This window comes from Schistocerca gregaria, chromosome 6, assembly GCF_023897955.1.
Source record: "Schistocerca gregaria isolate iqSchGreg1 chromosome 6, iqSchGreg1.2, whole genome shotgun sequence".
NCBI classification, from domain to species: domain Eukaryota; kingdom Metazoa; phylum Arthropoda; class Insecta; order Orthoptera; family Acrididae; genus Schistocerca; species Schistocerca gregaria.
The window spans coordinates 277415423-277429249 of NC_064925.1; the positions used below are offsets into that span (position 1 = coordinate 277415423).

The 13827-nt window shown below is 41.5% G+C and overlaps 1 protein-coding gene across 1 annotated transcript in view; it reads left to right on the forward strand.

Moving 5' to 3' along the window:
- The window catches only part of LOC126278145 (tubulin beta chain-like), a 92354-nt gene extending 78966 nt beyond the window's left edge, over positions 1 to 13388 (forward strand). Inside the window, exons 5-9 of the mRNA XM_049978036.1 lie at positions 3695 to 3894; positions 5794 to 6046; positions 8330 to 8479; positions 11287 to 11439; positions 13046 to 13388. Coding sequence (XP_049833993.1) covers positions 3695 to 3894; positions 5794 to 6046; positions 8330 to 8479; positions 11287 to 11439; positions 13046 to 13162 — 873 coding nt within the window. The 3' untranslated portion in view covers positions 13163 to 13388. The remainder of the gene's footprint in view (positions 1 to 3694; positions 3895 to 5793; positions 6047 to 8329; positions 8480 to 11286; positions 11440 to 13045) is intronic.
- Positions 13389 to 13827: the final 439 nt, after the last annotated feature.

Here is a 13827-nt window from a genome sequence, read left to right on the forward strand (position 1 = left end):
TAAACAGCACTCCTTTTTCATGGGGACCTCCTCAAGTAGCAAAAGGATAGTTATAACCACCCTGTATAAAGACGATGACAGTATAATTAGAGAGATAAGAGCTCCCATTATCGCCGGCCGCGGTGGTCTCGCGGTTCTAGGCGCGCAGTCCGGAACCGTGCGACTGCTACGGTCGCAGGTTCGAATCCTGCCTCGGGCATGGATGTGTGTGTTGTCCTTAGGTTAGTTAGGTTTAAGTAGTTCTAAGTTCTAGGGGACTAATGACCACAGCAGTTGAGTCCCATAGTGCTCAGAGCCAGCTCCCATTATCGCTTACCAAGTCGTGCTTGCATCGCACTATTAGCGACCGGTACAGGGAAGGGAGGAAGTGATACCCACACGTCATGCTTGCGAAATATAGATGGAGATGCAGAATGACTTTGGTGCCAGAGATACATGTGCCAGGAGCTTCAGTTTATGTAAAATATGTCCAACTCTTACTTCATCACCTCCTGCACACAGTCCATAAGTGACACCTCGCGTTACTAGTCGATCGTGGAACCTTGCTCTCCTCGAAATATTCTAACGCACCTTCACTTCATATCATTTTCACTTGTTCGTTGTCAGTTCAACACAAGTAAACATTGGTTACGCAAATCTGAGAAACCACAACAGGAACTGCTAACCTGTAATGACAGCGGAGATCAACATTGCGGTATGCGTAGGTCTACTTCCGCATTTGTCGTTGCAACATCGGATTCTCCTTCCCACGGAAGTTAAACCACATCCTGTCATGTACGGTAGTGTGCGCCAAGTCTGTGGTTACTCGCCGCAGCGTCACGGATCGCACGTTGGCGCTGGCACATCCAATTTAATAGCTTAGCCGTCGTCGCAGGTCAGCGGGAACTTACTCTGACAGCTAAACAAAACAGAGAGTCAAATTACATCAATTCAATGTATTGGAAAATTAGTTACAAACTTCTAGGACTTTCGGAATGAGTACGTAACATTCTGAATAGGCCCCATTCCCGGAAACGGTAAAACATGTTTGCTAGTTTGTATGCAACAGGGCAGTCATGGTGGGGGAGTGGTAACGTCGGATCGGCTGACGTCATTTGAAGTCTGCACTACTCTCTGACCCGGTTAGAGCCTCGTTCGCGTGTCTGTCAATGTTAGAACAAAATGAGTTAGAAAAATACTCCTGCATGATCCTTCTGAATGGCGACGCTCACCTTGAGGATTGCTCGTCTCCTCTATCAAGATCTTTCTCCCCAACGTCCGATTCCATCGCATAACCTTTTCGCCACAATTAAGCAACGGCTTCGAGAAAGGGTACCTTAACCGTCAGCAGGTGAGACTGTGATGCTCTAAGGAGACAGCGAACTGAAAGAGCTCGTACTGAATCAGTTTGCTTAGGCTATTAATGAGAGGAATTATTCAAAAAAAAGTGATGTATTGGGCCACGCCTAATGAATTACTTGTAAAATCGGTCTCGTTCTCAACATGTTTTCAAATGGTTGTTGCACGGACAAGGTTTCCGGTTCAAAATGTTATCTACTCACTCCGTTCTACAGTCCTAGAACTTCGTAATTTCCGTACACCTTGTATGTGAATCATAAGAAAAGCAAACGTCGCGCCGACATTATAAAATTTGAAATTCCCTTCAGTAAAATTTGGAAAGAAAATGATAAATTAATATACGATAACCTCCAGGTAATACGCGTAAAGGAGCACACTGAAAGCGGAAATTAGGCGCTAAAGCATCACAAACCAAAACCTTTTGCAATCGTAGAATATTTTTCCCGTAGGAGGTGTATGTGATGTAAGAGGACATTGTTGAAATCTCATCTAGTAACAAACACTGAAGCCACTGAATGCAATAGCAACTCAGGGTCGGACAGTTAACCCACGTGGTTAATACACTGCATACAAAATCGCTCCGATTTGTGCAGTTTGTGCAATTGGCCTCACCAGTAGCAACGAAATGTTTCCACAAGCTTCTGGAAACCATTAAACGCAATCCGTTTCCTGGCGCCTTTTGACGGTTTTCTCGCTTCTGTCTTTCACTGTGTGACCTGTGTGACTGGTTAAGTTACGTGCTAGATAAACCAAAATCGAACTTTAACCACAGCTACTTAAAGGAGATAAGAAGCTAGGGATCTTTGCTAATGGACAAACTTGTGGTTGATAGATGACTTTAATTTCAAGTAAAGAACAAATTTCATTATTACAGAATCAGAATAACAATATAAAAATTGAATTCTGACCTTTGTCCTCTTAATAAAATATACAACTGACTTCAGCCTTCTGCGCCTTTTCCTAAAAAAAAAGAAAAAATACAAATGGAATTACCGAAGACAAAGTCCTTAAAATTCGGACGCTTGTTCTTCACCAAACTTAGAAAAACAATATGATATGATCATGAATTAATGTAACAAACAGTATTTTAAAGATAATAATTAGATCTGATGGCAAGAGGATCACCAGCACACTGTTGCGTTAATTGCTTACGTGACTAAAATTTACACAACACTAATGATTCACCTTGAGTTACTTAGAAAATGATCCCGTCTGTCCCAGCGAACAAGCTGGATGTATAACTAAAGGATGGGAGCACTGCTTATACACGGTGGTACTCGGAACAAAAGAGTAGAAAGCAACCGCCAAGCAATTTCGAAGATGATCAGGATGCAAGGCAGGGCAGAAAACACAGCCTTCCCGCCAAGGCGACAAATCCGATCTCCCCCACAATCCAGACCATTTCTGCAACAGCAAATAATTCACGCGGCAGACAAATTCAACTGGTGATTCACTTTTTCCAAGACCATTACTAACGACGTAACTATCTGTAACATAACTGAAAAGCAAACTGAGACATTTACCGAATAAAAGAACAATTAAAATTACACTGACTTAACAAAGCTCTGCCCTTCATATTAAAATAAAGTCTAAAACCAAAACTGGGCGAAGAGCATACTAATTAACATAAATCAAATTAACACTGCAAGGAACCTTTAAAACAATCAGTGAAACTCTACTCCCTTTTCCATTAGCCGAAATAATTAGACTGCGCTCCGCGGAAACAACACTTCGAACCCTGAGACCTGCCGTGTAGGAACAAGCTATGAGAACTAACTCAAAAGGCCAGAATATAGAAATCAGCAGAGGGCCCAAAAGGCATACTTTGCAATGAAGCCAAGGAAACAGCTGATTATATCTTGAGCTGTTGTAAAACCATTGCTGAGACTGATTAAGCAGAGGCACAATGACGTGTACGAATGATTAAGTGAAACTTAAGCCAAAATTACCATCTACTGGTGGCAAAGAAGTGGTCGGATAGCAAGCCAAAGGAAACTATCGAAAACGATCGTACCAAATTACTGTGGGACTTGAGATGTCAGAGGCACCGAATGCTGGAATATAACATCCAGTTGTTGAGAGAAAGAAAGTGTGGATAATTGACATCACCATCACCAGTGATGGCACAATCGATGAGAGACAGTTTAAAAAAATTTTCACGTTTCTTGATCCAGCAGCGGGCAACTGAGCAACGCTCGGTGATTACACGGTGGGACCACTGAATATCGGATGCTCGGACGAGCGTTAAGTCAAATGCAGCTGCTTCTAGTTTCATTGATACCGGCTGCACTAGGTATGTCGTAAAGTGTGTAACGTATTAAGCTGGTAATGTAGCTACATGCTGTTCCTGTTGCAGGTGTCAGATACTGTGGTGGAACCCTACAACGCGACCCTGTCAGTGCATCAGCTGGTGGAGAACACAGACGAAACTTACTGCATAGACAACGAGGCGCTCTACGACATCTGCTTCCGGACGCTCAAGCTGCCAAACCCCAGCTACAGCGATCTCAACCATCTCGTTTCGCTCACCATGTCTGGAGTCACAACGTGTCTTAGGTACGTCTCTTAACAGAGAGGGGGAAATGTGCATGGTTAATTGTTCTCTCTTGTATAGATATTGTCGATATTGATAGCGTATTGTCGAGGTATGAATACAGGGTTGTTAAGGTAATTATTGTATTCTTATTATTTATAGTGGCATATGTTCCTCACATTCGACAAGAGCACCATTTACGTCCCACCACAATTACCATCTCCTTGGTGTGGGAGAGAGAGATTCCGGAGCATTTGTGATGTTATAGTTGCAGCAGCTTTTCCAATTTGGTCTCCGGGCGTTACAAATGATTTGATATCCCTCGATAAATCCCCAGTCCTGAAAGTATTTGGGTATGAGGTAGGGAGAACGAGGCGCCCAAATCTTGGGTCCGTTGTACCTGCTCCATCTTCCAGGAAAAGCGCACATCTTTGGCATAACGGCATCATGCTCTGTCCTGTTGCAACGTTATACACACAATCGTCCTGCATAATTTGTGATAAAAGAAACTGTTAAAGCATATCCGGATACATTGCCTCATTGCAGAATTTTTCGACGAAGAAGAACGGCCCATAGGTTTCTCAGTGAAAATTCCCATCCACCCATTAACTTTTGGGAACTTTCGTTCGAATCCAGGTGTTCCAGTGATGGTACGTGAGCCCATATGATTCAGTTACGTCGACTAACCGTTCCATAAGTTGAGAATGTTGCCTCGCCACTGAATGGAGTTTGGTTGAGGACGTTGAGATTTTCATCTACTTCAAACTAATCCTCACACATATTCATAGGATTTGTCAAATCCTCATGGTGTAATTAGTGGAGAACCTGCAGATAGCCCAAAGATCATGGAATGTTCTGACGTTTTCAATTGAGATAATGGGTGGACTTCACGGGCTCGTTCTTACCGATAGCAGTGCATTCAGGTTTGCTTACTAATTCTTGAACTGCCTTATCACTACGTGGTATCGATGATGTAACCTCGTTCGAATTTCATCATACGAAAACCGGTGCAACTTCCACGTCACAATGGCTCTCCTCCACTGCACACTTAACATCAGATTATTCAGATAATGGCAGAACTCATGTTTAGCGGTGCCATTAAGCTAATTCATCATTTTCAACAACTACTTTTACATCTGCAATGCACTAGCGCGTACCAGGTGCTCAAAATTAAAATGCAGCTACTACAGATCTCCAGTGTGGGCTGTAATTGTCGTATGGAGTGAAAATTGCAGACATTATAATGCCTTAATGCGGAGCCGATCTACATTGGAAAAAAATTAATTCGAATTCTAATTTTTTGCCACCAGGTGCAAATTTGGCTCTACGAATGCGAGGGACACGTATAGAAATGGTCCCTATGTGATAAATTAGGAACGGCATGTTGGCCCAAAAAGTCAAACAAGTGAGAATGGTTTAATATCGAATTTAATATTCACCGCCACTTCTCTACAGCGCTACATTTACACCTGGTCGCCAAAATTGGAACAGATTTTTTTTCCGAACTGAAATCGGTTCCCCGCTAACGTATTAGCATATCTACCAAATTTTGCTACCGTAGAATTACAGCCCACACTGGACCTCTGTGAGTGGTTCACTTCAATGAAACCACCCACATCTTACGCTACACCACACTTTTCTGCAAAATCGATACATTTCTAGACGCCTTGTGTAGATGTTGTTTCTTACAAGATGTTGTTTCTTTTACAAGGTGTTGTTTAGACGCCTTGTGTAGATGTTGTTTCTTACAAGATGTTGTTTCTTTTACAAGGTGTTGTTTCTTTTACAAGGTGTTGTTTCTTTTACAAGGTGTTGTTTCTTTTACAAGGTGTTGTTTATTTTACAAGGTGTTGTTTCTTACAATAAGTTGTTTCTTACGAGATATTGTTTCTAAGAAGATTACATCATTGCCACTTGTACAGGTTCCCCGGGCAGCTGAACGCTGACCTGCGTAAGCTGGCGGTGAACATGGTGCCGTTCCCGCGCCTTCACTTCTTCATGCCGGGCTTCGCGCCGCTGACGTCGCGCGGTTCACAGCAGTACCGTGCGCTCACAGTGCCAGAACTCACGCAGCAGATGTTCGACGCGAAGAACATGATGGCCGCCTGCGATCCCAGGCACGGCCGATATCTCACCGTCGCCGCCGTCTTCCGTGGGCGCATGTCCATGAAGGAGGTAGGTTACGTCCCATCACCTGTATGTATGTAAACCGGGGACCTAGAAACGACGGACAGGCTCCATCCCCGCCGCAGCCGCAGTCGTCCACAACCCTACGACGACTACGGCAGTCCACTTAACCCCTCCAACGCCACACACTGAACCCAGAGTTATTGTGCGGTTCGGCCCCCAGTGGACCCCCCCAGGGAACGTCTCGCAACAGACGAGTGTAACCCCTATGTTTGCGTGGTAGAGTAATGATAGTGTACGCGTACGTGGGGAACTTGTTTGTGCAGCAATCGCCGAAATAGTGTAACTAAGGTGGAATAAGGGGAACCAGCCCGCATTCGCCGAGGCAGATGGAAAAGCATCTAAAAACCATCCACAGACTGGCTCATTCACCGGACCTCGACACAAATCCGCCGGGCGGATTCGTGCTGGGGACCGAGCGCTCCTTTCCGGAAAGCCGTGCGTTAGACCGCACCTGTACGTCAACAAATGATAACGTTAACGGATCTGATACCTTTTGGAGTAGCAGGCCAGTATAGTGAAGAAAAAAGACCACAGAGCCGGCCGCGGTGGTCTCGCGGTTCTAGGCGCTCAGTCAGGAACCGCGCGACTGCTACGGCCGCAGGTTCGAATCCTGACTCGGGCATGGATGTGTGTGATGTCCTTAGGTTAGTTAGACTTAATTAGTTCTACTTTCTAGGCCACTGATGACCACAGATGTTAAGTCGCATAGTGCCCAGAGCCATTTGAACCATTTGAAAAGACGCCACACAAAATGCCTCCAATTTGCGCGTAACACAGTGCAGTGCTACCCTGCGTTCCAGCTTAACTCTGGTCCACAGGTAAAGGTGTCCGTGCTGTGCGTGTGTCTTCTAAGCTTTCGTTCCCACTGTCCAATATTTCATGGACATTAAGTGTCGAAACTTTTAACTGGAGGTATTGGAAATTTTATTTGGAGGGCAGAGCTCACATATACGAGAAAAGGGGAGACATTAAGCGTCTGCTTGTAACCCTCCCAATGTCCCTATTCAGATCTGTGTTGCTGTGGTCGTCAGTCCCGAGACTGGTTTGATGCAGCTGTCCGTACTACTTTATTCTGTGCAAGCTTCTTCATCTCGAGAGTAACTAATGCAACCTACATCCTTCTGAATCTGCGTAGCGTTTTCATCTCTTGGTCTCTCTCTCTACGATTTTAACCCTCCACGCTTCTTTCCAATACTAAATTTGTGATCCCTTGATGCCTCAGTATGTGTCCTACTAACCGATCTCTTCTTCTAGTCAAGTTGTGCCACAAATTTCACTCTCCCCCCCCCCCCCCCCCCCATTCCACTCAGTACCTCATTAGTTACGTGATCTACCCATCCGATCTGCAGTATTCTTCTGTAGCATCACATTACGAAAGCTTGTATTCTCTCCTTGTCTGAACTATTTATCGTCCATGTTTCTCTTCCATACAAGGCTACACTCCATACGATTGTTTTCAGAAGACTTCCTGACACTTAAAAATCTATATTCGATGTTAACAAATATTTCTTCTTCAAAAACGTTTTTCTTGCCATTGGCAGTCTACGTTTTACATCCTCTCTACTTAACCATCATCAGTTATTTTGCTTCCCAAACAGCAAAACTAATCTATTACTTTAAGTGCCTCATTTCCTAATCTAATTCCTTCAGCATCACCTGACTTAATTCGACTACATTCCATTATCCTCGTTTTGCTCTTGTTGTTCATCTTCTAGCCTCCTTTAAAGACACTGTCCATTTCGTTCAGCTGTCCCCCCAGGGGGCTCACGGTTATTTCGTGAGTTCATACGTGGCGCTCATGGGGCCTGAGCTATTGTAGCTCATTCTTCATTCCCTAGCTGCATTTTCTTCTCCCTGCCCCCTCGCTCCCTATCCTCCTCGCTCCTTCCCCGTTGCCACCTCCTTCCCATTTCTCGGGGATCTGACTTAGGCCGACCTGGCTATTCCCATGGTTTTCTGTATTGGTTCCAATAATGTGCCCCACCAATGCAGCTGCGAAAGTGCAGCTTACTCAAGAAATAGTTGCTGAATCTGAAGGTAGAACTTCGATAAATTACTAAAAGGGACCAAGTAGATAGTTGACATAGGACAGAGGGAACTTCAGTAATATTCGCCCACGTTACGGAATGTAGATGTTATATTCCTGTTTCTTTCATCTCTCAGAAAGGGTTTCGTGTTCTTCAACGTTAAAATTAAAACATTAATCGCAAAAATTTCAGGAAAGTAATAGTTTTGCTACAGGAAAATAACATGGAATTCCGTTCGCAGGTGGACGAGCAGATGCTGAGCGTTCAGAACAAGAACAGCAGCTACTTCGTGGAGTGGATTCCCAACAACGTAAAGACGGCCGTGTGCGACATTCCGCCCAAGGGCCTCAGCATGTCCTCCACGTTTATCGGCAACACAACAGCCATACAGGTAAGCAGTAAACCGCTAGAAGGGTGAGTCCAATAGTATGCTGTGAACTGTTAAATCACAGTGAGGTTTAAATTAAACAAAAACGTCGTGGAAATGACGTTGACAGTGAAGATTATTGATCGCTACAGCAATACTTTGCGGTATTCCTTTATGCTTGGTCAGGGACAGGGAGCTGGTGTTTAGGTAAAGTGCTTACTTGTGGTAAACCCCCAACTGGCGTCGAAGTGTTGTCGGCACGTAAGTAGGTTCAGTTCGTGACTTGCTGTCCTTTGCAGATGGAGCGTTTACTGTCGAAAAGAACTTAATATGTCCTTGGAGGGTAATTATTAGTGCACTGTAGTACAGTTATTTTGAATGAAAAAAAGTCTTGCCTTCATGGATATTAATTCTTTGAACTGAATCCATATCTCGAGACTTCACCGACACCTACCATGACTTACAGTAGATACATTACATTAAATTACTCTGCATTTACTGTAAAGATAATTAAGAACACAATTAATACAAGAAATTTGCCTTTATTTCTTGGCCGATGTATGTTGTGGTTGTCTTTTGTTCAGTATTTATCAAACTCTTCCACTCGGGCGTTCAAACTGCAAGCGAGTTCCGAAGCAACTAGCTTCGCCCGATCTTCTTACGAGGACCACTGTGACAGCCGTAACATCTGCTGCAACAGATGTCTGTCCGTGACTGTGTGGGAACGGCCACTTATTGATAGCCAGCTGTAAGACTGCTCGCGTTCTGGACTTCTTAGGAAGTCATTACTAACGGCTAAGTGTAACATTATTTCCAATGAATTCAGAATCGCGGAATATCGGAAACAGTAATAACTCGTACTTAAGTTTCTCAGAAGTATGCCTATCTTCCATTATGGCGATTCTAAAGCAAATTACAATCTGGCGAAGTTATAAGTATAGACTACTTTCAAACAGGACGACACGCCAATATGATTGTAGGGGCGGGGATTGACGTGTCCATTTTGTTTTGGTTATTCCCAGGGTTAGAATGCTAAACATAGAGCGCTTGAAACACACACTGTAGACAGTCGAGTTATTACAACAACTTTTGGAGCTACAAAGCTCTTCTTGAACTCTGGCAGGTCTAAGAGGAATTCTTCAATAACTCTACAGAATCCATGCCTTGCAGGTGTGAAGCAGTGATGGTGGTAATCATGCACTGTACTAGAGAAAGTAATTTTGATTGTTGACTCTGAGACATTCCACTCTGGCGCAGAAATACATCTATTGCCATAGACTAAAATTATAATCGACTACTAAAATATCATATTTCTTTACATTGTACGTCAACTAAAATCCACCCAACCACACAAGAAACCAAAAAAGGAGAAACTCGATAGAATAAAAGCTTATTCTTACATATATAATTCCAAACGTAATTCCGTAACTGTTTTTGATGTAGGCCTGTTTCACAACAAAGCTGTGCGCTATAAATACATTGGACAGACAACAAATTTGGTTCAAGGGTAACCACTGCTGACTTGGAGGTGACTTTCAAAAGGTTGGATTCCTGTTGGTTACTGTTTCTCCACAAAAGTATTATGCACCTGGAGTCAGGCAACTAGTCAGGGAAGAATTGTTTTTCTTAAATGGGTACCAATTCTACATTGGCACTCAACATGTTCGTTCAAATAACTAAGCAGTACTGATGTACTTCGGCTATATTACGCAAAATAGGTCTGTAGAGATACTTTCTCACTAATTTTTGCCTTCCTCAAAGCAAACCTACTTGCCTTCAATTCTACCACGATAAAACTGAAATATGCATTAAATGGCTATCAGTCTATTGGTGCTGGGCTAGACACTACTCGGTGGAAATGCAGTAAATAAAATTAATCCAGTCCTAAAAATAATGTCGATAAACTTCGAAAATGGAATGACACTGCATAGAAAAATGCCATAGCACTGTTAATTTACGGAACGCAGATTACAACACCATTTATTCATACACAATCACTTGAATGCCGACACTGCTGTGCGAAAAAGAATTGACGGAAAGTGAAATATATTCACCCACCCAACTGTCAGCAAGATTACTCAGCATTCTCTTATGCACATCTATAAATCACAAAATACCTTCAAGTTACACACGACTTTTAAATATTGAGCTGCGGAAATACAATGCTGCTGTTTAATTTCGTTTGAATAAATTGCTCAGTATTCTGCTGCATAAAGTATTTTATATTTAGAAACTTTCTATACGTTGAGAAATTGGTTATTTAGTATGAAACTAAAATGGTGTATTCTTCATGGTTGCTGACTTAATTAATCAAAACAGATAAATCTAATGTCACATTGGAGGAAATGTTTTACATAGCCGGTTCTAATAATGACCAAATAAATCCTTTTCAAGTAACTACTTAATTACAATGCACAAATTTTACTGATTAAAACAGAGCAAGTATGACAGACACCACACACCTCAAGTATGAGTAGATTTGAACATTCTACCATATACAATATTGTCAAGAAAAGAAAATTAAATTAATCTAAAGCTGTAATGTCGGAAAACGTTGTGGATTGTGCGATATTTGACAAAGAAATGATGCCGTGACATAGAAACAGGGCCGTAAGCCTAAATGAAGCAATAATTATGCATAACAGTGTGTTTGAGATTTCTCTCTCTCTCTCTCTCTCTCTCTCTCTCTCTCTCTCTCTCTCTCTCTCTCTCTCTCTCTGGCTACTGAAACAGTTATTCCACCTGTGCATAAACTGGTTGTGTGACCTGTTCTGTCTGATGTTATTTGTCAACTCTGTAGGAAGTTTGATGCAAGTATGAATTTGTTTCAGGAATTGTTCCGGCGAATCTCGGAGCAATTCGCCGCCATGTTTCGGCGTAAGGCTTTCTTGCATTGGTACACTGGTGAAGGCATGGACGAAATGGAATTTACTGAGGCAGAGTCTAATATGAATGATTTGGTCAGCGAGTACCAGCAGTACCAGGTTAGTAGCGATTGTTCCATGATCCTGAAGAACTGGCTGCTAACAAACAGCCTTGGTGTCAAATGAATGAAAGGCCTTTTTGCAAGCAAAAACATTACTGTGTTTCGATTTCAGTGATCTATGGTGAATGATTGATTTCAGGATAATTATGTATTTGGAACAGACATACCCTTCCTAAAACCATCTTGATATTCACCTAAATGACTGTCCAATATTGGTTCTACTTTGTTTAGTAAAATCTTTGAAAGTATTTAGGGTCATACACATGAAATATTCACAACAGGTACCTTCCACTCGCCTGAGATTTTGTCCTGTATTCCAGATTTCCACAAAGATGAGGTTTACTCATTTTCTGTTTTTGGCATAGACCATTCCTAAATGTCTGCTGTAATAATCTTCTCCACAAGATTTATTGTTTAAGGTTTTAATTACTTTGTGGTGACTGCTGACAGTGTACCAAACAACTTCAACAAAGGAAGTGAAGATCATTGACTTCAGTTTACTTTGGATCGTTTCTGTTTATGCATATGTTTGGTTGTGTGTTTGAGGTATGAATAAATAATGGAGTTGCGCAACTAATTTGTTTTTTGTGTCAGTCTCTGCCAAGTTTAGTAGCTGAAACTTCTTCAATGTCTTTGATAGTTGGAGGTAAATCTTCATGTGTGTTTTAGAATTCAACTTCTGGTTTTGTTCTAGACAGATAAGGAGCTAATAAAAATATTTTGCACGTTTTCTGCAATTTTATGTCTTACTTAAGCTTGCCAGTTCCACACTGTTGGGTTCTCATATCCCTGCAGCATGAAAATTCAATGATAAAAATCATGGACATTCTTTTTTGAAAAGCCTTCCTAAATTTCTGAAATTTTTCTCTTTTCAAAATCTCTTTTAGTTCTAATTATTCTTCCTGTTTCCTTCAGGTTTAAATTGATGATAGTGTTCAGTTTTTCACAAGCATGTCCGGTTTTCCACTTTTTGGTTCTCTGTTAAAGCTTCCGCACATATTTCATTCTTTTTTTTTTATTGACGGAGCCAAATGTTTTCTGTATGAAATTATTGATTCCTATAGATAATTGTGTCCATTTGACATGTTCAGCTATTTTTTGTCTTGATACTTTTGAAATGATCCTTTTGTTATAATAAGTCTGTTATATTTTATTAGTTTTTGCAAATTTTATTTTATTAGATAAGATTTTGATTTTAGAGGGAATTATGATCAGAATTGGTGGTGGTGGTGGTGGTATACATCAGTTTCACTGAAGACCAAGCAGAATAAAGATTACAAATTACAAAACTATAGTGCTGTTCAATAACCGAGCCCTATCCTGTTCACTCTTGCCAAAAAGACATGGTTCCCAGTTACTGGTGAAAGGTCTTGTGAAGGTAATGTTGGTTGTTACAATGATAATAAAGAAGTAACTGGTATGTGTCATTCAGTTTCTTGCCAAAAAGCAAATCGTACAGGTATTTATTCACTGTAATCACTGCTTTCACAAATATGACCAAAAAATTGTCACACAGAAATTTAGATATCAGGGATAAAGAGCTGTGAGTAATCATACTGATGTTACTGTTGCAATACATGTGAGGTGTACCATTCTTCATGCAGGAGGCCACGGCCGATGATGACTATGAGGACCAGGAGGAGTACGAGGAAGAGGCTGCTGAGGACGCTGGCGCAGGTGGCGACTCATATGGCGTGGAGGAGACACGGGTGATGGGCTAGCCACGCCACGGCGGTGTGCCTACATAAGACTGCTACAGTAGACTCTCACTCTACTCCTCTACAACACACTGCTTCCTTTTCAGTTGTTGGCTTCATACGTTTCTCTGATACTGAGCTTAAAGCAACTGGAAAATGTATGGAGCACATAATGCAATTTTTGTAAGCTTTCAGTCAAATTTTTTTATACTATGTACAGATTTATTTAAATAAAAATTTTTAAAGTAAATGTTTGTCATTTCTAAGCTATAGTAAGTCATCTAGAAAAATCTTTTATACAGTGTACAGATTTATTTAAATAAATTTTATTAAACTGAAAATTTGTAGTGTCTTGTATTACAGATCATGTGTTAGTTTATTAGTCACAAGAATGGAAGGCTAGTGAATTTGGTAACCTGTGTTCTATAAACCAATTTATTTGCTCTGATATTTCAGTGACCAAAAAACTAATGATAGAGAGAATGACGTGTTGTAAACTCGAGTTATAAAGGTCATTTTTCAGCCTCATCTTTCATAGCTGTTCAAATAAACGAAAAACTTAATGCTTACTTGCCAATAACATGTTGCCTAAATCAGTCTATTCCCAATGTACCTAATTAGCTAAGTGGATCTAGAATTTTTATTGCATAACACTACTTTTGACAGAGGAAACAAGGTACTGGAAATGA